This window comes from Emys orbicularis, chromosome 3 (assembly GCF_028017835.1).
Source record: "Emys orbicularis isolate rEmyOrb1 chromosome 3, rEmyOrb1.hap1, whole genome shotgun sequence".
In the NCBI taxonomy this organism is placed as follows: Eukaryota; Metazoa; Chordata; order Testudines; family Emydidae; genus Emys; species Emys orbicularis.
The window spans coordinates 13922018-13946376 of NC_088685.1; the positions used below are offsets into that span (position 1 = coordinate 13922018).

Below are 24359 nucleotides of genomic sequence, written 5' to 3' on the forward strand. Positions count from 1 at the left end.
ATAGGAGTGATAGCCCTTGTGATTTTATCCTAACAAATGTATCTGCAGGTGCCATTCTTAGGTATGTCTAATTATTTTTGATGCTTATTAAGCTATTTCCCTCCATACTTTCCTGCATCATTGAGTTCAACAAAGTATTTAGAATGCATGCTGCTGCTACTCCGCCTTAACCCAGCGCTCTGTCCTGGATGATTGGATTGTTGGAGTCAATGCACTACGTTAATGCTGAGTTGTACAGGGCTAGCCACTGTGGGCATATCCAACCTGGCTGGAGGTCTGCGTTGGAACTGATTATTGGCAAGTGTCCTATCTCAGCGTGCGCTATATCCTGTGCCAGGCCAGGGATGTGTTCTTCAAGGGCCTGTCTTTATGTTGGGGCTAACAAAAGTCCTTTCCAGGAACTCAGCAAGGATATTTCTTGGACGTAATGCTCACCCTTATTTAGTCTAAAGTTATTTCATTGGCCGTTCTTGGAGATAGGATACCATCCTAGGTCGACAAGTGGTCTAGTTTGGTATGACATATTCTGTTGTGCTCGTTAGCTTTTATAATGGTTAGGGGTTGAATCTGGCTGTTAATTTAATATGTCCTCTTTGCATTTAGTAGAGACAAGATTCTTACCGAGATTTCCTTTTTGCACTAGCTGAGAGGACTGGCCCTAGGTGAATATTGCCATACGTATTAAGAGCATTTGACATTTGCTATACACCCACAACCCCTCAGGATCCTTTGCATAGTTGTAACAGTGCTTCCAAGGTGGTGGTGGGGATTGCAACAGCTGGCATGAAGGTTTAAGGCATGGGCAAGTGATATGTAGCACGACAAGTGAAGATACATTTGCCATGAAATGCAGCTGTGGGCCACTCTTTCTCTGTGTATCTGCAGGGTAAGAGAAAAGCTGATTAACGGAGGCTTTTAGTCAAGTTAAGCAACAATCGGTTTCTGTTTCTCAAGGCAGAGAGGTGTGAGCAAATTGCATGGCTGTGGTGTTGCATTTATTTTTGGAAATCCATGATTTACTAGGTACAGCCCTTGAGTACCTGGCAAGGTGATAATGCAGCTGTCTGTGTTGCAGAGGCTTGGAATTCTAGCATTAAAGCACTCTGGGCATACGGGAGGAGCTTGGGATCTCCCTGCTGCATGCCAAATAGGCCCAGATATTTTTAGTATTGTTTAAAACAATTTGAACATGAGGAGGCCCGGTCTTTGTGTAACCCATTGGTGAGTGTGCGTAACAGGTCCCGCTCTATGTTGAACCACAGAGAAGACAAGGCTGTTGAAACCCTGCGCTGGGGAAGCCATGATGCTTTAACTCATGCTGTAGTGACTTATAGCTCTGGAGATCCCTGGTTCAATTCTGAGTGTGTCAGCCGAGATGGCGGCCATCATATTAGCACCCACTTGGGTATAAGAATTAGGCAGCTGCCTAGCTCACCTATCCCTTAAGCTGGCTATTAGTGAAATGCACTCTGAATACCTTTCAGCTGGAAGTTCACGTGTGCTGATCTCTGGAGGGGCTGTGTGAATGGCTCTGAATCCCTCCGGGACCTTGAAGCCAACTCACCGGTGTTTGTGCATCAGATCGACATGCTGATCCCTGAGAGAGAGGAGGAGACATCTAGCTGGTTTTACCTTGATGAAATTATCATCTCAGATAGAAACGTAGCTGGTAATTGAATCCCTTTCTCTTTGTTGCTGTTGTTCTAGGCACTACCTTCCCTACAAAATATCAATACATGAGCTGGCTTTTAGAGAGAGTGTTTTTTCATTCAAAAAATGCAAAGGAAAAAAAAAACGCCCTGCATTTTTATGAAAACAAAGTTTATTGAAAAACCATCAACTTAAATTTATTTTGTTTTCATTGAAAACGTCTACAGTAGAACCTCAGAGTTATGAACACTAGGGTTACGAACTGACCAGTTACCACACACCTCATTTGGAACCGGAAGTACGCAATCAGGCAGCAGCAGAGAGAAAAAATAAATAAATAAATAAGCAAATACAGTGCAGTACTGTGTTAAATGTAAAACTATTCATAAAATAAAGGGAAAGCAGCATTTTTTCTTCTCAATTGTAAAGTTTCAAAGCTGTATTAAGTCAATATTCAGTTGTAAACTTTTGAAAGAACAACCCTAATGTTTTGTTCAGAGTTACAAACATTTCAGAGTTACGAACAACCTCCATTCCCAAGGTGTTTGTCACTCTGAGGTTCTACCGTATCAAAAATGGTGGTTGACCCTTTTTAGCTCCCTGAAAACACTGGGTTTTCAGTAAATGAAACAATTCACTGACATTTTTGATAAAAAGTTGCCAATGTTATGAGAAATATTGAAGAAACACCAACAAGTGGGTCCGTTTCCAATTTTGAAACGGAAACGACTTTGAAGTTTTGAAATAAAAAAAACAGTGACTATCTCTAATGAATAATAATATTTTCCTTTCAGTTTTTCAAAGAGATCCCAGACCAGCTCGTCCGGGTGGAAATGTTATCCAAGAAGTGTCTGTGGTGGGGTCTCCCTCAACCTACAACGTGTCCTTTCTGGTGGCTGGCTGTGGCAGCAATCTCCCTCTTCTGTCACCGAGGTAGGAATTGGAGGCAGGTTATCCCACATGTGCCTAGTACAGATTCTCATACCTTCCTCTGGAGCAGCTGGTGCTGGTTGCTGCCAGAGCCAGGATGCTGGACTAGATCTGACCCAGTCTGGCAATTCCTGTGTTGCTGTTCCTAGGAATTCTTATTCTTTCACTCGCAAGTGCTTGATGGTTTTTTTGTGTGTGTGTGTTCATTTTCTATCAGACCCTCTGCTAGAAGGTCTCATCTTGCCTCAGCCATTCTTGAAGGGGACCAGACAGAGGCCCATGCCACCAGAAATCCCGACTTGTTAACAGTAAGGCAGGGCCCTGGACTAAACAGAACAGAGAGAACTATAAGCTTTTAGATTAAAAAAAAAAGTCCTGAATTTCTAATCCCAAACTTTGGGAGAATTTGGTTCCGGACTGGAATGTTGTGCCTGGTTTATCTCCATGCTGAACTGGAGCACAGAGTCCGAACAGCCTGGAACTTTGAGGGAGTTTAGATTTGGATTTTGTGATTTGGGCTCATTCTCTTAAAAACCAGCCAAACACACTCCACCCCATCCCACCCTACATACACAACAAAGAACTCCTCCATGACCTCCCAGGTCCAGTTCACCCTGGTGTCCTATGTAGCAGTGCAGTTTGTTTTCACAGCTCATAGGGAGGGGCTGTTCTTACTTATTTTTTTAGTGTTATTTTTTAAGGCTAGCACTCTGTGTGTGATTATGAATCAGCTTATTATTATTATTTGTATTTCCAGTAGCAGCCAGGGGCCCTAGCTGAGATCAGGGTCCCATTGTGGTAGGTGCTATCCACACACACATACGTCTCTGTCCCAAAGAGTTTTGTCTACTTAGATCACAGACAGACAAAGAAAGGCGCACCTGCAACTCTTACTGAAATCTATGGCAGCTGCATATGCTCAGCACCTCTGAAAAATCAGACTCATGGATTTTAAAGAAATGCAACCCAAGTCAGCAAGGAGGAAAAAATAGAGAAATGGAAACAATCCAGTTTATATTTTAAGGGGGACTCCCAAGACCTTATCTGCTCAGTGTACGTAGTTCCTGCTACAGTCCTTCAAAGTTCAAGGCTCTCAGGTGATTTGGTAACGTGGTTAAAACACAGTACAGCCCTGTCTGCAATGCAAAACCAGCCAAGCTTCCTAGCATGGTAGATAGGTACAGCGTAGCTGTAACTTCACTTGTAAGTAGATCTCCCCTTACACCAGTGGTTCTCAAACTTTTGTACTGGTGACCCCTTTCACATAGCAAGCCTCTGAGTGTGACCTTATAAATTAAAACACTTTTTAATAAATTTAACACCATTCTAAATGCTGGAGGCAAAGCGGGGTTTGGGGTGGAGGCTGACAGCTCGCGACCCCCCATGTAATAACCTTGCGACCCCCTGAGGGGTCCCGACCTCCAGTTTGAGAACCCCTGCCTTACGCTCTCACTGATAGGTTTTACAGAGAGAAAGAGAAGTTCCATATCTATGTGGCATGGACTAAGCTGAGTGGATAAATTCAGCTTTGTCTGAATTCTGTGGTTTTTAAAAAAATATATAAACAGGGGAGTAGTGGATAGGCACCAGGGAAGGGATTTTACTTTTGTGTGCGAGCTGTTTGGTGGAATATTGGTGTCCATTTCTGGTGTCAACATTTTTAAAAAGCATGTTAAAAAACTGGAAAGGGGGCAGAGAAGAGCTACAAAAATGATTCGAGGACTGGAGAAAATGCCTTACAATGAGAGACATAAAGAGCTCAATCGATTTATTTGTCAAAAAGAAGATTAAGAGGTGACTTGATTAGTGTCTAAGTACTGACACAGGGAGACTCTACGGGAGTAGTAAAGAATTCTTTAATCTAGGGGAGAAAGGCATTACAGGAACCAATGCCTGGAAGATAAAGTCAGACAAATTCAAATTTAATCTAACACGCAATTTTAACTGTGAGGGTTGCTAACCATTGGAACAAACTATGAAGGAAGGTGGTAGATTCTCCAGTCCTGATGTCTTCATCTCTAGACTGGATACCCTTCTGGAAGATGGTCTTTAGCCAAACACAAGTTATTGGGCTCAATACAGGGGCAACTGGGGGAAATTCTTTGGCCTGTGTTGTACAGGAGGTCAGGCTAGATCATCTAATGAAGTGGTTGTCAACCAGGGGTATGTGTACCCCTGAGGGTACCCATAGGTATTCTAGGGTGTACTCAACTCATCTGGATATTTGCCTAGTTTTACAACAGGCTACATAAAAAGCACTGGCGAAGTCAGTACAAACTAAAATTTCCTACAGACAGTGACTTGTTTATACTGCTTTATGTACTATACACTGAAATGTAAGTACAATATTTATATTCCAATTGATTAATTTTATAAGTATATGGTAAAAAAGAGAACATACGCAATTTTTCAGTAATAGTGTGCTATGACACTTTTGTATTTTATGTCTGATTTTGTAAGCAAGTAGTTTTTAAGTGAGGTGAAACTTGGTGGTACACAAGACAAATCAGACTCCTGAAAGGGGTACAGTAGACTGAAAAGATTGAGAGCCACTGATCTAATTGTCCCTTCTGGCCTTAAAATCTATGAATTAGAATAAACGTGTTTAATTAGGGAATTATATAGCTGATATTCATACAAGTCACCACATGGTGACACTCTTGTGCCACCAAGGACATTTGTTTTTTTCCAACCACACTTAAAGTGGTGAAGTACAAATTTTTAAAAACAATCTTAAAGTTGCAGGCCAATCAGTCTGTATTGTAAGCAATATAGATAACTTGTCCTTGCCATCATTAGATGCATTGAGACGCTGAGCAGGTTTGTGAAAGCTACTTGAGTAAATATCACTCCAACCTTTTTTAATTATCCCTTTGGCATAACAAACGTGTTTAGCTTGTAAGCTCATTGGATCAGGGATTGTCCTTTTGTTCTATTTGTACAGAGCCTGGCACAATGGGGTCCAGGTCCAGGGGCTTCTAAGTTCTACCATAATACTACTACTAAGAAGAAGAAGACAAGATTATAACTGTGAAGCATCAAACAATTGTTCTTTAAGCATCACCTCCATTGTCCCCCGCTGCAGATGATGCACGTACCATGACAGTATGAACTTGGAATAGCAGTGTCTGTCAGGGCTGTGAGTGTTCCCTGCCTAGGTCCTTAAACACTTCCAAAGGACGCTGCTGAGCTAAACTCCATGGGGTGCACACACATCACTTGTGGCATGGATCCTTGCAGGCAGCCATCTTGAAGAACAACAGTTACAATGATAAGGCGCCATGTTGCTTTTCAAAGCACATCTGAATCACTGTCGGCTTCCTTGTTTGGAGATAATCTTTATGAAAGTCTCTGATATTGCTTTGCTCTTCTGTAGCTCCTCCGACCAGGGGATCTCAAAGCACTGTACAAACATTGACTAAAACTAGGCAGGATGATGACCTTGTGGTTAAAACGTAGGGCTGGGGGTGGGCCTGTCAGTTAGAGCCCTAACCTGGGACATGAAAGGCATGCAGTCAAGTCCCCTCCTCACCAAAGAGTTTGTCAAGACATTAAGGAAGTCAATTAGGGTATGCCCACAGTCAAGCTGAAGATGTAATTCCAGGTAGGATAAATGTACTTGTGCTAACTCAGACAGAGCCAGCGTGCTAAAAATAGCAGTGTAGCCCCCAAAGTGCCTGAGCAGGTACAGAGGGTCGAGGGTGGGATTGTACTCAGGGCAGCTACCCCATCCTACAACCTGTGCCACTGTGGCTACGCTGCTATTTTTAGCATGTTCGCTTGATCAAAGCTAGTGTGCGTATGTCTACCTGAGCTGGAAATTACATCTCCAGCACCAGGGCAGACTCACCCTTCGTTCCCATCAGTAAATGGGGATAGTAGCACTAATCTACCTCAGAAGGGGTCTTCGGAGAATAAACATGTTTAAGTTTGTCCGGTGCTGGGATACTGTGGTGATGAGAGGTGTATAAGTACCTAAGATAGACAAGAATTGGGAGACCTGGGTTGTCCGTTCCTAGTTCTTCTATAGCCTTCTTGTATGACCTCAGGTAAGTCATATCCCCTCTCTGTGCCCATTGTCCGACATTGGGAATGATAATACAGAAAGGTTATTGGGAGCCTTAATTTGTTACTGTTTGAAGTTCAGTAGCCCAAAGAGTTTGACAAAGTATTACTGAAGCTCCGAGGATGGGCTCCTGGAGCGCAGACATTACATCACTTTGAAAATGCTGCCGTATCACAGTGCCAAGTGTTGAAATGCTGAGGTTCAGTTCAGCAGACTCAGACTGGGACAGGCACAAAAGCTATTTGGCCAGCCTTTGTGAGGGGCTTTCTGGTTCATTTCACGGGCACGTCACACCATTCCACCTAGCTCTGTATGGAGAACAGTAGCTGGTTCAAGATATTGCAATCAGCTGAATTTTGCTTGCAATCTCCCACTCCTGCTGATTGCATTGGAGTGGAGTTGTGCATCGCGCACTGGAGCTGCGACTCAGATGGTTCAATTCTCTCCAGCAGGGGAGCTTTGCCCTCGGAGGGCTCAGAAGAGGATCACCTGGCTGTGTCCACGGAAGGTGCAAATGTCAGTCTGACAGTTCAGAGACTGCAAGCTGCATCTCCACCCATTGGCGGGACTTTCCGGATCCTGCTGCCCAATACAGTGATATCAGGTAAAGGGAGGGTGAAACTTTCCTTTTCTGGGAGCCAAAGGAAGATGAGCTGGGACATCACCCCGGAAACATTCCTGCAAAGGCAGGGCTGTCAGACTGTCCCCTTTGTGGGGGCAGCTGCTAGTTCTTCACATTTATCTGACCCCCCAAAGCGGGGAGGGATATTTTTGGATGACAACTTTAGGTACTGATCCAAAACCCAACTGCGGAGAATGGAGAGACACCCACTGACTTCTATGGGGTTTAGCTCAGACCCTCAGAGGGTTTTTCACACTAAGGTATGTTATAGGACAGTGATACCTCTCTAAAGCATTAGATCCTATGGATGTGCATGTAATGCCCCCCTCGCTGTTATACCTTCCCAGGTTTGGTCCAGGCGGACCTGTGGCTGCACAGCTGTTGATATCCCTGTTTTATAATGAACTTCTCAGGTGTCCCGGTGCACGTCTCCTCCCATCACCTCCGTGAGCTCCTGCAAAGCAACTCTGATAACTCCACAGGCCAGTACCTCAACGCCAGTGATTTCACTGTGACCAAGGACGTGAGCACTTGTAACCAAAATGTATGGACACTGACCTGGAACTCCATGACTGGTGACTTGCCCATTGTTATTGATGTACGATGATCTTTTCTTTTAATGCAATTCATAGAATATCAGGATTGGAAGGGACCTCAGGAGGTCATTTAGTCCATCCCCCTGCTCAAAGCAGGACCAATCCCCAACTATTTTTTTTGCCCCCAGATCCCTAAATGGCCCCCTTAAGAATTGACCTCACAACCCTGGGTTTAGCAGGCCAATGCACAAACCACTGAGCTATCCCTCCCCCCCAATTGTTGCTACATCCTTAAATCTGCCAGCCAGTATGTCTGTATTGACAGGATTCATTTCCACAAAGGTTGTATTCACCTAGATCTCTCAGGAGACTCCAGCAAAGTGCCTGACAAAGGCTATTATTGAGAGCAATAACTTAGGCCTGGTCCACACTAACCCCCCACTTCGAACTAAGGTACGCAAATTCAGCTACGTTAATAACGTAGCTGAATTCGAAGTACCTTAGTTCGAACTTACCACAGGTCCAGACGCGGCAGGCAGGCTCCCCCGTCGATGCCGCGTACTCCTCTCGCCGAGCTGGAGTACCGGCGTCGACGGCGAGCACTTCCGGGATCGATTTATCGCGTCTAGATAAGACGCGATAAATCGATCCCAGAAGATCGATTGCTTACCGCCGGACCCAGAGATAAGTGTAGACCTACCCTTAGTCAGTTCTAGAGTGGTTAGATGATTAAGAAGAGGAACAGCAGTTAGAGTCAAAGAGATAAAAATATGAAGCCACCAACCCTCATGCTTTGAAACATAAGCCCGAGGTCAGGAAGTAACTCCCCCGTGTGCTACAGTAGTGCACAAGAAGGCCCCATTGACATGGGGATTGGACTTGTGCTAGCCACAGTTATGTTTAAACATAGTTGCTGCTAGCAGACTTCTAGCATGGTTCTCTGACCAAGTGGGATAGGGTTTTTGTCTCTGAGAATTATACTATGGAGTAACCCACCAGGGTTTTATTACCTGATCCTCATGTGGTTCTCAGACAAAAGTCCATGTTCATGCTGGTCAGAGAAGCCCTCCCCAATAGAGGTGATGTGTAGGGGGGCATGAGGAGTGATGTGCCCCCCAAGATTTCTCCCAGGGTGGGAGTCGGGGTGAGCACGGCTGAGGGGCGTATGCCTGGGAATGGCACCAGCACCTTACGCTCCCACTGAGCCCTGCTAGGAGGCGCCCGGAGCAGGGAAGAGAGACCAGGCTGGCAGCACAGCTCTGCCAGAGGGGGCCTGGGGAAGCCTGCTGAGTCCTGTCCCTTCCTCGTCCGCAGCCGCAGTTACCGATGGTAGTAAGTGTCCGGACCCTGCTCCGGCCTGTGCCAGGCCTGCAGCAGGGAGGCAATGGGAGAAGTGGGGAAGGAGCTGTGAGGGGTGTGGGAGCAACGTGGTGCTGGCTTGGAGTGGGCGTGGGAGGCATGAGGGGAGTGGGAAAGGGCCCAGAAGTGACATGTGGGGCGGTCACGTGCCACCCCAGAACCTTTAAATCATGCCCCCCCATCAAGAATTATGTGTCACCTCTGTCCAAGTCCTGCTCAAACGTGGTAGTAGCTAGCATGGTCCTACTCTCAGTTTGGACAGGTACTAGGTGCATTAATGGGCTTTTACACCAACCTCTGAAGGATGTGGCATTGCCCCCTGTCAGAGACAGCATATTAGACTGAGATGGAGCATTGGTATATAGGGAATCCTGTGTACATTTCTTTGCCAATGTAAAGCCATAGCTAGGGAGGCGGGGTGGTCTGGTGCTGAAGAAATGGGCGTGGGAGATGGAAAAACTGGGTTCAATTCTGTGCTTCAGGGCAGACTCCCTTCATGACCTTAAACCATGTTTCTTAATCTTTTTGCCTGTTTCCCACCTGTAAAATGGAGATTGCAACATTGCATTGTGGGATGCATACACTAAGATTGTGAGGGGCTTGGATGTTGTGCCAATGGGGCCATATAAGCAGATACAGAGAATGTTCCCATTCATTCATTGTAGCCCTTAGTGTAAACCTTAGCTATGTGAGTTTGAGTTGCTTATGAAATGATACACAATGTGTATAAGAAAAAAAAGTTTTTATAAAGCTGAGAAAAAATTGATTCTTCATTCTTTCACGCCATGCTAGGTCTCTGCTGAAAACCTCACAGGACTTAACCCAACCATTGCAGCTCGTGTGGTTTATGATGGCGGTGTATTTATTGGACCAATATTTGGGGACATGCTAGCTACCGCCAATAACCACACGCAGGTAGGTCACCAACTGACCACAGTTCCCATAGACTCATTGTGACTTGCTGTCTGCCAGACAGATCCGGTCACCCTACACTTGCTGAACTGTGCTGCACTCCATGAGAAAGGCATTTCAATCAATGAGACTCAGTACAGATTAAGATACTACTAACCACGAGTAAGGGAGGGGGATTTTTCCTTGTGAGGCAGGGGCTTAGGGCTAACGATGTATCTATGCCTGTGCCGTTAAACCAAACTGATACTGGGTTCTATAGTGATAACTTCCAAACACTGTAGCAACACTATATAAAACTGCAGTTTTGGGACCATTATTTAGCAGGGTTTGACCTAGTGAGTGGGTGTGACGTTCCCCTGGTGTTATCTGGACCGGTGATCTGCTAGGTCACTCCAATCCTCAACTCTGGGAGCCAACTTTACCCTGCTCTGCCGTGAGAACCCCCACTCCTGGGCTATTCACGCACAGCCTCTAGCATGTAAACTGCTCCCAGCGATGTGAGTGAGCACTTTTGGCCAGCCGCTGCTTGGATTATGCAACTAGCTGATATCTCCGGTCCCAGACACAACCCTAGGAATCTCTGTCTTGCAGTGTCCAGTTATGCCCGCTGGACGCTGCAAGCTTATATGAGTTCGTCAATTTAACAAAGAAATTGATATGAACCAGGCTTGTTATCCCACGGGGAGTCTCTGACACGCTTCAAACCAAACGCACTGCTTCAGGTAGAATAAACAAACAAATTTATTAACTACAAAAGATAGATTTTAAGTGATTATAAGTCAAAGCATAACAAGTCAGATTCGGTCAAATGAAATAAAAGCAAAACACATTCTAAGCTGATCTTAACACTTTCAATACCCTTACAAACTTAGATGCTTCTCACCACAGGCTGGCTGGCTGCCCTTCAGCTAGGCTCTCCCCTTTGATCAGCGCTTTAGGCGCTTGGTGGTGGTGTCTGTAGATGGAGGTGGAAGAGAGCGCGAGCATGGCAAACATCTCTCCCTTTTATCATGTCTTTTCTTCCCTCTTGGCTTTGCCCCCCCCTTTAGAGTCAGGTGAGCATTACCTCATCGGAGTCCCAAACTGACCAAGGGAAGGGAGTTACTCACTCGAGAGTCCAACAGATCCTTTGTTGCTGCCTAGGCCAGTGTCCTTTGTTCTTGTGAGGCTGGGCTGGGTTTGTCCCATACATGCCCTGATGAGGTGTGAACTGCCCCTCTGCTCTTGAAGAGTTTTGGCTGGGCTTGTTTTAAGCCATGAGGACACATTTTCATCCTCATAACTATATACATGAAATTACAACCTATAACATTACTATAACAACAATGCTCAGTGCATCATGAGCCTTCTGAAGACACCTGCCATGACAAACTTTGCATTGGATACCACAGAATCATATTATAAGGATGAACATGGGGGTGCCGGGTGTTCCCCCGAGGTACAGAGCATCACAGTGGGGTCCTAGCCTGGGACTTGAGACCCATGTTCAGTCCTCTGCTCTTCAAGAAACTTCCTGTGTGACCTTGCTCAAGTCTCTTAGTCTCACAATGCCTCTGTTCCCAATCTGTAAAACAGGGACAATAGCACTCCCCTCCCTCACAGGAGCATTGTAGGAATAAATACATTAAAGCTTGTGAGGTTTTTGGATGCTGCAGTCCTTGGGGCCATGGATATACCTAGTGAGATAGACAGAACATTATGGTTTTCTTACACATGGGAGAAATTTCCTCACTCAGGTTTGTTGTTCATTTGAAGCACTGTCTTGGCTTGATACCAATAGCAAATAGCAAAATTCCCCTCTGATTTTAAAGTGTGGTTATAGTGTTAAAAAAAAAAAGGGGGGGGGGCTGTAGAAGTAGCACATGCCAGTTCTTAGCTGCTTCCTGTCTGTTTTTCACAGAATATCAGGGTTGGAAGGGACCATAGGAGGTCATCTAGTCCAACCCCCTGCTCAAAGCAGGACCAATCCCCAACTATTTTTTTGCCCCAGATCCCTAAATGGCCCCCTCAAGGATTGAGCTCACAACCCTGGGTTTAGCAGGCTAATGCTCAAACCACTGAGCTATCCTCCCTTTGACACAATCTACTTTTGCTATCAGCATGGTCCAGTGTTTCCCTCCTGTTAGCCCCGGGGGACCAGCAGGCTGGTGGGAGAAGCACCTTGTGCTTCACCAGTCCAGTTCAGAATGCAGACACTTTTTCACGGGGGGTGAAGTACTGCTAGAGGCAGCAAGATCACAACTTGGTTCTCAGATCCCAAGTGGAGCTTTGCAGCACAAGCAGCTAAAAAAAAATTACCTTTGGGCCTGTAAGCTGATCAGACTTGATCTGGAATTTGTTATAAATAGGGGACCCCACAAGGTACTTTTTGGAGTGTAACAACAGTTTATACTGGCTCTCACATGGGGTAGGAGATGAGTGTAGAGTAAATCAGAGCATTCAATCAACTGGGAGGATTGGATCTGGGAGGAGCTGTGACTATCAGTCAAAAATGAGAAATGATCCAACAGGCACCTAGGGAGGTTATCAATATAGGCCCTGGCTTGCCTATAGTGAACCCTAGAAAACTTTGGCCAAATTTGAAATGAAACTAGGCAAGTTTTGCATGATTCTGGGTTTAATTGTCAGCATTTTGTAGAGCTCTGTTAACAACCTGGGTCCCCTTCCCTCTTTTGGAATAACATTCTTCTCCATTTCTTCAGGTGGTGGTGGTGGTGAATGATGTTCCAGCTAACTGCTCTGGTTCATGTCCCTTTCAGTATTCTCAGGAAGCAACCCCTTTAGTCAGCCATGTGGAGTATTCACTAGGTAACGGTATTTGCACTTCATGGAATGACTGAGCTGTCAAAAGGGCCTCTCTGATATTAGAGATGGGCTCAAGCCAAATTTCTTGGGTCCGAACACCCCGGAACTTAGGAAAGTTTGGAATCTGTACCCAGTTCTGGATCTGAATTTTGCATCTGGCCCCTATTTCTACAGTGGGCTAAAATAAAAACCCTAGTTATGTGGGGAAAAATGCATAAACTTGGTGTGTTGGAATCTGTGTTCGGATCTGAATTTTGTAGTTTGGATCCATCTCTTTTAACTGTATCCCTTACAGCTTTTGGAATTGTGTACAGCTTTGCAAAGGTTGTTTACAGTGCTACCATTCTGATTGTTGCTGCCTGTGACAGAGTGCTGGGCAACAGCAGCAGGGCCAGTACTCTGGTCACTGCAGCTCTAATTAATTACTCCAGAGCAGACCACATTAAGAAGAGCTGTGCCTAATTGATAGGCTGAGGAGAACTAAGATGCTAATAATTAAGCCATTAATCAGATGATACAAAAAGCACAGCAAGGAAGTGGGAAAATGGATCAGAGGAAGCAGAGAGTGTGTGTGTGTGTGTGTGTGTGTGTGTGTGTGTGTGTGTGTGTGTGAGAGCGAGCGAGCGTGTGCATGCATGCAGGCGCGCTCTTCCCTGCTTCTCTCAGGAGATGAGGGCTCCCCGGGACTATAGGTGTAACACTGTATAGAGTTTAAGGGTGGTGGGGAAGTGCTATGGCCTACACTGTACAGGAGGTCAGACTAGATGATTACAATGGTCCCCTCCGGCCCAAGCAGCAAGGCTGGGAAGACCCCTGAACCTAAAGGGGAGATCTTTTGCGGTAAACTAATTGAACTAAGTTGGACCCCAGGAGAAGGGGACTATTGTTTAAAGACTCTGGGTGCGAGTGGTTTATTTCTGAACGCTGAGGGCTGTGTACTTGCAGGACCACACGGGACCACAAGGGGGTGTGCTCAGGCACATTGCCCCATGACAAAGCCTGATCTTCAGCTGTTGTACATCAGTATAACTACACTGCAGTCAACAGAGTTACGTCAAATCACACCAGGGTCTAGTCCAATAGAATTAAACTGATGGAGGCCATTTTATTTTATATCTTTCTTATCCCAGAATATTAAAAAAAAGATGGACTGAGTATCACAAAATCAGGACTGGAGATGGGTGCACTATTCATAGCCAACAATTTATCTGAAAAATGTTACCTCTTTATTCAGTTTGTCAGACAACAGACAATTGTGTGTGCTGTTCATAACTGTTTGATGCACAGTCCAGGCAAACATATTTCAGCCTATAGATTGGTTGCAACCAATCTACTACTCATGGTGTGTGATTGGTCACATAAGTCACACAATCTTGTTTCTAATCACTACTACAACTCCCATGAGGCAATGTGTTGCTAGGGGAATGCAACTTAATGTCCTGTTGAAGAGATTCAAAATGAAACATTTTGGGTCAGTTCATGAAATCAAATATTCCAATTTGGGTTGAATTTTCCCGTGGCAAAATTTGATTTTTGTGGGAACTGCATTTTCCGTTAGAAAAACATTCAGACGGAAAATTCCTGCTCTGCTCTGTTCTCACATAGTGTCTTGCAGCACTCAGCCAGCTTTAGTGGAGACCAGAGGAAGGTATAGACTTGAGAGGGAGGAAAATGGTAAACGTAGAAGACCTCTGTTCTTGTTGTTTGTAGTGTGGTAGTGTCTATGAACCATCGTGGGCAGGGCCCCAATGTGCTAGGCACCATATGAGATGACAATAAAAGTACAAGAGAAGAGACAAAAGGTGAATGCTGACAGGCTCGGGAGGAGCAGAGGGAAACGATTTTTTATATTGGGATGACGATAGTTTTGCTAGGCACTCATATAACTAGGGTGATGAGACTGCAGTAAATGCTTAAGCACAGTTAGCCTAAGCAACTTTGTTGTTCTTGGGAAGCAAATTTGGGTGTCATTACTTAACAATAGATTTGTCATTTTGTTTTAATTTATCCTTCCAGCTGATGGACTCCACACCAGAGTTTATATCACAGGGTCTGGCTTTGCTGAGGACAGCCAAGCACTGCAGATAAAGGTGAACCACACAACCTGCCAAGTCACGACTTCAAATCAAACGGCTATAGTTTGCTGGATGAACGTGTTACCAATGGGACTGTACCAGGTTACATTACTGGTGAGACCTTATGGCTTTGCTCGCAATGCCAGCAAAGGACGAGGCATCTACCTGAGAGTTAAGCCCAGGCTGGAAGCTATTGAACCTCCAACAGCTTCCGAGATTGGTATGTCTGAATTCAGTAGACGCTCTCACCTGAATATCTGCCTTTAGCATTATGGCTTTTGATAGGGTGTTTTTTCAATATTTGTGTATGGGGCTCTCCACCGACATGGGAGTGACCAGGTTAGGGGCAGTGTTTCTCAGGAAGAGTGGCAGCTGGCTCTGGCTCTTCGCTGGGGGTGCTACAGCTCCTGGCTAGCTGTCTTGCAGTGCAGATGGATATGGGTGTATGCTACAGCTCTGGATAGCGGTGAGAGTTTCACGGCTAATTTTCTCATGTCATTTTGAAAGCTGCTTGAGAAGTGTAATAAATCACTACACTCTGTCCTTTGAGTGACCAAATGGAAACTGTGTCTCTGGCTAGCTACAAAATGTAGTAAAAAACCTCAAAAAGCAAAGCCCAAACCCATATTTTCCCCCTCACCTTTAAAATAGAAGAGGAAAAAGGAAGGCACTCTCTCCTCTTTCTGAAAAAGAAACATTCCCAAGCTATCCAGAGAGTTTAAGTCCAGAAGGAACCATTATGATCATCTAGTCTGACCTCCTGCATAACACAGGTGACTCCTGCATCAAGCCCATAACTTGTGGTTGAGCTAGAGCAGTGGTCACCAACCCGTCGATCGCGATGTCCGGCGGCCCAGTTTGGCTGCAGCTAAGGCAGACCCCCTGCCTACCCTGGTCCCACACCGCTCCCAGAAGCGGCCAGTGCAGCCCCACAGCCCCGGAGGCGGGGGGCCAGGGGTCTACTTCTGCGCGCTGCTCCTGCCTGCAAGCACTGCCCCCACAGCTCCGATTGGCCGGGATTGCTGCGGGGGCGGTGCTTGCAGAGAGGGGCAGCGCGTGGAGCCACGTGCCCCCCGCCCCCACAGGAGCCGCAGGGGCATGTTGGCCCCTTCTGGGAGCAGTGTGGGGCCGAGATAGGCAGGGAGCCTGCCTTAGCCTCGCTGCACCCACTGCCAACCAGGAGCCGCCGGAGGTAAGTGCTGCCCGGCGGGAGGCCGCATCCCAACCCTCATCCCTGAGCCCCCTCCCAGAGTCAGCACCCCAAATCCCCTCCTGCACCCCAAACCCCTCCCGGAGCCAGCACCACATACCCCCAGCCCTGAAACCGTCCCAGAGCCAGCACCCTGTACCCCCTCCTGCACCCCAACACTCTGCCCCAGCCCAGAGCCCCCTCCTGCACCCAACCTCCTGCCCCAGGCTCAGCCCAGAGCCCCTTCCCACACTGCAAACCCCTCGGCCCCAGCCCAGAGCCAGTACCCCCTCCCAAACGCCAACCCCTTGCCCCAGCCCGGTGAAAGTGAGTGAGGGTGGGGGAGAGCGAGTGACCGGGGTGGGGAGGACGGAGTGAGTGGGTCGGAGATGGAGTGGGGGTCCCAGATGTTTCTGTTCTTACATGGATGGGCTCCTGGTATGGGGAAGGTTGGGAATTGCTGCTGTAGATCATTAAAAAAGAGGTAGGTGCAATGCTTTGTCACTGTTTATTCCCCTCTCTACACCCCTCGTAATCCAGATCCTCTCCTGATTGCAACGATCTTTCACTCATTAAAAAGAAAAGCAAGTATATTGTTATCCTACATTACACATGCTTTGAACATTTGTAATTGGAAAGAATTACAGCTTCCATCTGTGTTTTTAATTTCTTCCATTAAAATGCCTCTCCAATTCTCTCATAAAATATGCAGACATGATTTTGCATATGGATATCAGTGCAGATATCAAAACTTATGTGCATTAATGGATATAAAGTACACATGAATAGTGTACACTTGATTTGGGGCTGTTTATCCCGCAGACCCAACAGGAGAGACCTGGCTTAAATTTTGAGTTGTGTTCCACTGTTGTAAACACAGGAAACTCAGCCTTCTAGAGGGAGAGGCTACCGAGTATCTTATATCACTCAGCAGTGATTCCTCGTGTGAAAATAGCATCAACATAAATGGGGTCAAAGCGGTGTTCCATTCAACGTATCTTCCATGAAAGAAGATCATGTCAAGGCACAGAATGTAGAAATTACTTTATTTGATCAGATTAGTACATCACTTGCATTCTTTGTCAACACTGAATGTCTTTCTAAAGATATATTCCAGCTCGAACAAGTTATGCGCTTCCTATAGAAATTACTTGGCCTTTGTTAACAGTTCGGACTAGATGATTTTAATAATCCCTTCCAGCCTTAAAATGTATTAGTCCAGTGGTTCATTTAGGCTGGTATGTCTTCAACAGTGGCCAGTGACACATGCTTCAAGAGAAGGTGCAAGTAACCTTGTAATAGATAGTTATGGCATAGCCTTCCCATAGAAGACGTTTCTTCCTGACCACTATTAGTTACACCATGAAACATGAGGGTTTATATCCATTCTAATTTTTGTTATCCTATCTCATGTAACTAAGGATGATCTCATTATTCATACAAACATGCTACTCTTTTGTTTGAATTCTAAGCTCTTGACTTCATTTATATCTTTTGGCAGTGAGTTCCAAAAGTTAGTATGCATTGTGTGTTAAAATGAATTTCAGGAAAGAGTGGGTGTGTTTGTAAAACAGTGAGAAAATGGAGTTATTGTCCATAGCTAAGCTCCTTGCCACCTGCAAAGACCTTTAATAAAGTGGTGTCTGGAAAAAAATGTAGAGGCAAAATGTGTCAATCATCCTATTTTCTGGCCCAAATCATTGCTGGAGTAATCTAGTACCACTCCACTGATTTTTACTGTTCATTATTTGCATATGATATCACCAAGAGGCCCCAAGTGAGAGCAGGACCCCATTGTGCTAGGTGCTGTATATACGCATGGTAAGACAATTCCTGCTCTAAAGACCTTGCATGAGACAGGCACAGGGTAGGAGAAATGCAGTAATACTATCCCCATTTTACAGACAGGGGATTCAGGCGGAGAGATGGAATGACTTGCCCAAGGTCAAACAGGGAGTATGTGGCAAAGACGGGAACAGGACCCAGATTTCCCAAGTCCCTGTCCAGGGCCTTAACCCCCAAAACATCCTTCCTCATTGTGAAGCGCTTTGAGCTCTACAGATGAAGAATGTTGTATAAGAGCTAAATGGTATGTGCTGCTGTGATAGCACTCACACATTGCTGTTACAAAAGCTCTTTACCACTAGTCTTCCACACTGTCAGTTATGATGTAATTTCAGAGTAATCAGGTTCTAATATCTTGGGTTCCTAGCTAGAATGAACAGCTGTGGGTTTTTTGATGTGTATCAATTTGTCTGAGAGCTGCATCAAAGAACAAAGCAAAGGTTGGGACACCGTGCAGTTAACCCAGGGTTTGCTTCATCTTTGCCCTTTCACTTCTAGGTGTCTCTTAAACTTCTGGTTGACTGAAAGACCAGAGTCAGGATCCTGGGTATTGGGATAGGAATTGAATATCTCGTAAAGACAGCTAAAGTCTCTCTCTTGCTTTGAGTGTCATCCTGAGCAATGCTGAAGACCTCCAACTCTCATTGGCTTATATGAGAGCTAAGGTCAATCAGTAGCTCACAGCATCTAGCCCTCTTGTGACTTTCTTCCTCGCACCCTACTGTAGTTCAAACCCTGCTGTGTCTCCTTTTCTAGACTGTGTGTCACGGACATGTGCCTCAGCCTATTTCACAGCAGATATTTGAGCTGTGAAGGCACCTGCTGCATAAGGCTCATTTTTATTGGTGGTGCTTCGGTTTAGTCACTCGTTTCACACTGGGGTCAGGGATCTTTCCTGGGCTGAGATCACAGGCCTGGTCTACGCTAGGGGGAGGATCAATCTAAGATATGCAACTTCAGCTACGAGGATAGCGTAGCTGAAGTCGACGTATCTTAGATCGACTTACTTCGCGTCCTCGCGGCGCGGGATCAACGGCCGCCGCTCCCCCGTCGACTCCGCTTCCGCCTCTCGCCCTGGTGGAGTTCGGGAGTCGAAGGGGAGTGTGTTCGGGGATCAATGTATCACGTCTAGACGAGACACGATACATCGATCTCCGATAGATCGATCACTACCCGCCAATCCGGTAGTGTAGACGTACCCACAGTGCTGGCCTTGCCAGACTAATCGAGTCGGGCATGAAAACATTTCTCTGTCATAGACAACAGTCCAAATAGTAGACTAGAGGAATCCCAAGTGAGGGATGAGAAACCGAAGTGCAAAGAGATTAAGTAACTTGGCCAACAGAAAGCCAATAGCAAAGTTGGGAGTAGAACCCAGATCTTCTGACCCATCTGCTTATGCTTTAAACAGTAGGAAATGCTCCTTATTGGAGTTGATGCATTTTAAAACACTTTCTGTACACTGCACTTACAATGAAATCATTGGTTTTGTAGGAGGGTGCTCAGTGATCCTCCGAGGGACTGGTTTTGACGGGATAAGCGAGGTGTTGTTTGGATCTCACTCTTGTCCAATTAATACCAACACCAGCAACGCAGTGAGGATTGAATGTGAAGTTCCCTCTCGGGTAAGAAACAGCATTTCATACTTGTCCATGTAGCCCAGTGGGCCAGCTTGCCTTCATTATATTTACTGCATTGCATTATATTCTGCTTTGCATTATATTCAGCAGTAAAGCTAGAAACCTACACGCCTGTGTCCTGTAAGACATTAGCTTCAGCAAGTTAGCATAAGGGTTGAGACCTGTGACCTTTGAACAGATGAACAGCCCAATGGAAACCCCCCTAATATTTGGGGAGCTGAAAGTAGAGTTTAAGGGAAAGTTCTGACCACAGGTAAATAATTCAACCACAGAAGTGTCCTGGCAACAAACTGACGTACATAACAGGTACATGAGATACATTTAAGGCTAGCCTGCTTGCTTGCCTATATATAAGAAAAGGTATGTGTGTCTATATATACACACACATACCTTTTCTTATAAGTTTCTTATTTTCTTATAGGTTTGATTATTTGTTTTATTATAATAGGTTTATATTAGGCTATATTTTGGCTGTAACACAAGGGACCTGCAGGCCACATCCTGTATGGTGAGCTAAGGCAAAGTTAGCATACGTATGTCTGGGACCTTTTACCTAGATAAATGGAGCTAAAGCATAAGGTCCATGTATGACTGTGACCTTTAACATAGAGGATGCGTTAAAGCAGGTTGGCATAGGTGCTTTCCTAAGTTCATACCCTTTTAAACGTAACAGGTACACCACAACTTAGAACTTGGAAAGAACTGAAATAACCAGTTAGGACAGAAATAACAAATGTGATACCTAACCACAAAAGGGCCATGGTAACGAATTGATGTATATAATAAGTTGAGATCATTGATATACTAACCTATAGGAAAAAGACACTCCAACATTAGTGAGGTGAGGAAATACAAATAAGGAGAAGGGAAAAATCCCCTACTGAATATGCATCGAACGTAACGGCATCAGCGTAACATATTATAAAAGTGGCATCCCAGCTTAGGTGCAGTAGGAGAAAGAGAAGTAGTCCTTGGGAATTATGCCAGAATTGTGCCAGAATTATGGCCACTGGTGGTGATGGGGAAGGTGACGTTAACATTTTAGCTTGTTGTACATGGGATGGTGTGAGTATATGGAGGTGCAGATGTACATTCTGTAGTATCTCTATCTATCTTATTAAGTTGGGGTGTTTGGGACTGTGCTAAATGTATTAATAAACTATATTTGTAAATATAAAAGAGTTCCTATATTGTGAGTGTTTCAACTGTGCACATTGGGGTTCCCAACTATATAATAATTTAAGTCATACTGGGCCTGATCTTGGGGCAAGAACCTGTCAACCTTCAAAGTGATAACTGGGGATTCTTAAGTAATCAATATAATTAATACATAATTTAAGATCAGGCTACCCCCATCTGGGGGAGAATCAATTTGCAGAGGAGTGGGAGAGGCTCATGTGGCCCTTTCTCTTGTATCTATATCTTCATCACCGGTAGACTGCTTGCAGGCTATATGTGTCCAAGTCGTTAAATGCTGTTCCAAATCAATGACTGCAAACACCAGGCTCAGTAGTTAAGCTTCACACAAACAGAAGTGAGACTAGAACTGCAAACCTTTGGCTCCAGCAACATATGTCCGTATCACTTGAGCTAAAGGAGACTGTCTGGCTGCTGTAGTAGTGTTATGGCTCATATTTTCTGGAGGCACCCACTACTGGGCATCATAATCACACACACTTGAGCAGAGGGCAGTGGTGGCCATACACATTAGTCAGCACCTTGCAATGACTTGGGTTCTACTTATGCTCAACAGATGCTTCTCTAGCTGATAAGCTCAGGTCAGGACATTAATGCTCTTAATCTTGCATGTAAGGGAAGGAGGTACTTGGATTTTACTATGACATGTTCACCTCTGCTCCTTTTTTAAACTCTGTTTTCCAGGGGGATGAAGAATATGCTGTCCCTGTGACACTAACCACTGGGTCCCAGTCTGCCACGTTCACTGAGGTGTTTAAGTACGATCCTTCTTTAAATCCAGCTGTTGTATCACTGAGCAGAAACAGAAGCAGCACAGCAGGTGACAAAGCCACAGTCTCAAAACCCAAAAAGATGGCTGGTGTAAAAATATGACTGCTCTAAAAAGTTTCATTTTCCATTGTCATCAACAACGTGGGCAGGGCAGAGGCACTAGGTGACTAAGAGGACTGGGGATTGACGCTGGCACATGGCGCCTTTTACTCCAGGTCACTAGTTCCAGTCTGGCCTTGTTCAGTAGTGAACAAAGGCTCTTGCCATCTGATGGCTCCCCCGTGGACCATCTGAGAAGAGTCATTGGTTTCAGCTTAATATAGGTGGGTGTCCATATTTATAAACCACCATCACAACGAGGTGTCCTGCTGGCATGGTGAGCAGTCAAGGGACGAGAATGGGCCATAGAGACTGACCTACCCTCGTGTCCCTGAGGTAGTCCAAATTCAGGGCATAGTAGCATGTGTGTAGTGGGGGATAGAAACGAGCAAGAACTTGTTTTGCTACTGTCCATACTATACCTGTAATAGGGGGTGTAATAACAACACATCTCTCATCCCTTTTCGTCAGTAGACCTCAAAGCACTTTTCAAAAGAGAGATCTGGCTGAAAAGTTTCTGATGAAACAGTATCCCAGGCCAGGATAGAATTTCTGGAAAGAGAGAGAGAAGCCACCGTAGACTAGCCAATAGCCCAGTGATTAGGGCACTCAATGTGATATGGGAACTTGAACTTGGGTCCTCTGTCTGCTAAGTGACTGACCGAAGGACTAGGCTATTGGCTTTTCTGGGTCTCCTTTTCTCTCTCTCTCTCTTTTTTTTTAATGAAAAATTTCAAATAGGCTCATTTTCATCCTGTAATGGAACAAAAAGGTCAAAACCTCCAAATGTTTCAGTAAATGGAATTATTGTTTTCTGCCCAGCCCTAGTAAGTATCATTATCCCCATCTTATAAGTGGGAAAACTGAGGCACAGGGCTGTCAAGTGACTTGCTCAAGGTCATCCAGCAGACCGGTGTCAAAGCTGCACCCAGGTCTCCTGAGTACGAGGCTCTATCCGTTAGGCCATATTGCCTCTCAGAAAGTTTCAATTCTCAAGCCAGCCTCATACTGCTCCACATCTGAGCACATTCCATGTTAAATCGATTGTTGTAGCAAAGTCCCTAGTGAACTTGATGGACTCTCGGGCACATCTCCATTTTCAAGGCCAAAACTCTGCTTGGGGTACAGTTTGCATGTTTAATTTATCTTTTATGAATTTCTTCTCTTTAAATGCTGTGGGTTTCTCAGGGTTGAAGGTTAGATGGGGTGTCAGTGTTGTGAGTGTCACTTTTATGGTGGAAAGGCATTTCTGAAGGGGGGAAGGTTTCGCAGCCGACGGCCAGACTCTCTGGATTTGCCTGATCTCCTCTGGCAGCTTGCTCCATGGCCAGCTCCAACACCTTCTGCAAGTATGCAGTTCACTGAAAATAAAATAGTGGAGACACATGTCAGCCCCTGGCGTGTCCCTCTGAAAACTTAGCCCATTGGATGTAAATATTTACTAACTTCCTCTTCTGCCCCCTATTATCACTTTTTTCAGTTATCTTAAGTGAGTAGTTTCCTGATGCTGAAGCCAGGGCCGTCCCTAGACATTGTGGTGCCCTACGCAGCCCCCCCCCGTGGGGGGGCATCCCCAGGCCTCTGCAGTGGGGAGGAGGGCTGCGCCCAAGGTCTGTGGGGGGCAGAAGAGGGCTTGGAGCTTGGGGGACAGGGGGGAAACCGCCCCCCAGCATGAGCTGGTGGAGCATAGCAGGTTGGAGCCAGGTCGCTCCACTTCCTACCACCCGGTGATTGCAGGGCGGGCCCGAGCCCGCACTCACGGGGTGGCGGGAAGTGGAGTGACCTGGCCCCAACCCGCTCCACTCTGCTCCCCTGGCTCCCAGCCTTGCGGGGTAAGGCGGAACCACCCCCCTGCACTCACCAGTGGGGCAGCTGGGAGCCGGCGGAGCGGAGCGGACTGGGGCCGGGTTACTCCACTTCCCACTGCCTGGTGAGTGCAGGGCGCACCCAACCCCTGCTGCAGTCCCCCAGGACATAGCTCAGGGGAAGGGGTGGAGTGGGGGTGGGGCTGGGATGGATCAGGGTTGGGAAGAGGAGGAGCAGGGGTGGGAGCAGCTTTCCTAGCCAGCTCAGCCGGCCGGGGGATTGGGCTGGCCGCTGGAGCAGCACGCAGCTGCATAGGGCACCAGGAAATTTGGGGCAATTTGGTGCCCCAAATTTCCTGGTGCCCTACACAGCTGCGTAGTTTGCATGTGGGTAAGGACGGCCCTGGCTGAAGCCTTTCGTTTTTAGCAAATATTTCGCGGCAAGGAACATTAAAGGCGCACATGCCAGCCTACTATATCTAGAATGTATATCTCCTTTCTCTCAATGAGGAGACCAGTATTGCCAGTCAGCAGCAGCCCGGTTGTGGCCACGGTTAGATATCGGGGTTGGACTGAATGATCCGGGACCAAGAAGTAATCGGAGAGTGGGGAATCAGTTGCTGACCCCAGAGCCAACACAGCGAGCTTAGTTTAGAAGACGAAGGTTAGAGACAGCCTTCTAGATATTTGGCATGTGAAGTTGCAGCCCAAATGCAACGGGCAGGCGGTGTTGGGTTTAATAGATAGGGCACTGGACTGGAATCCAGGAGACCTGGGTTCCAGTCCTAGCTCTGTTGTTGAGCTGCTCTGTGACCTTGAACAAGTCACTTCGCCTCTCCTACCCTTTGTCTGCCTTGT

At 46.0% G+C, this 24359-nt stretch overlaps 1 protein-coding gene across 1 annotated transcript in view; it reads left to right on the top strand.

Annotated features, from left to right (window-relative positions):
- PKHD1 (PKHD1 ciliary IPT domain containing fibrocystin/polyductin) overlaps positions 1–24359 on the top strand; it is a 382916-nt gene that overhangs the window by 41734 nt on the left and 316823 nt on the right. The window contains exons 20-28 of the mRNA XM_065401532.1: positions 1485–1669; positions 2445–2583; positions 7096–7250; positions 7682–7866; positions 9956–10078; positions 12778–12883; positions 14897–15175; positions 19484–19614; positions 21511–21646. Of these exons, the coding sequence (XP_065257604.1) occupies positions 1485–1669; positions 2445–2583; positions 7096–7250; positions 7682–7866; positions 9956–10078; positions 12778–12883; positions 14897–15175; positions 19484–19614; positions 21511–21646 (1439 nt within the window). The remainder of the gene's footprint in view (positions 1–1484; positions 1670–2444; positions 2584–7095; positions 7251–7681; positions 7867–9955; positions 10079–12777; positions 12884–14896; positions 15176–19483; positions 19615–21510; positions 21647–24359) is intronic.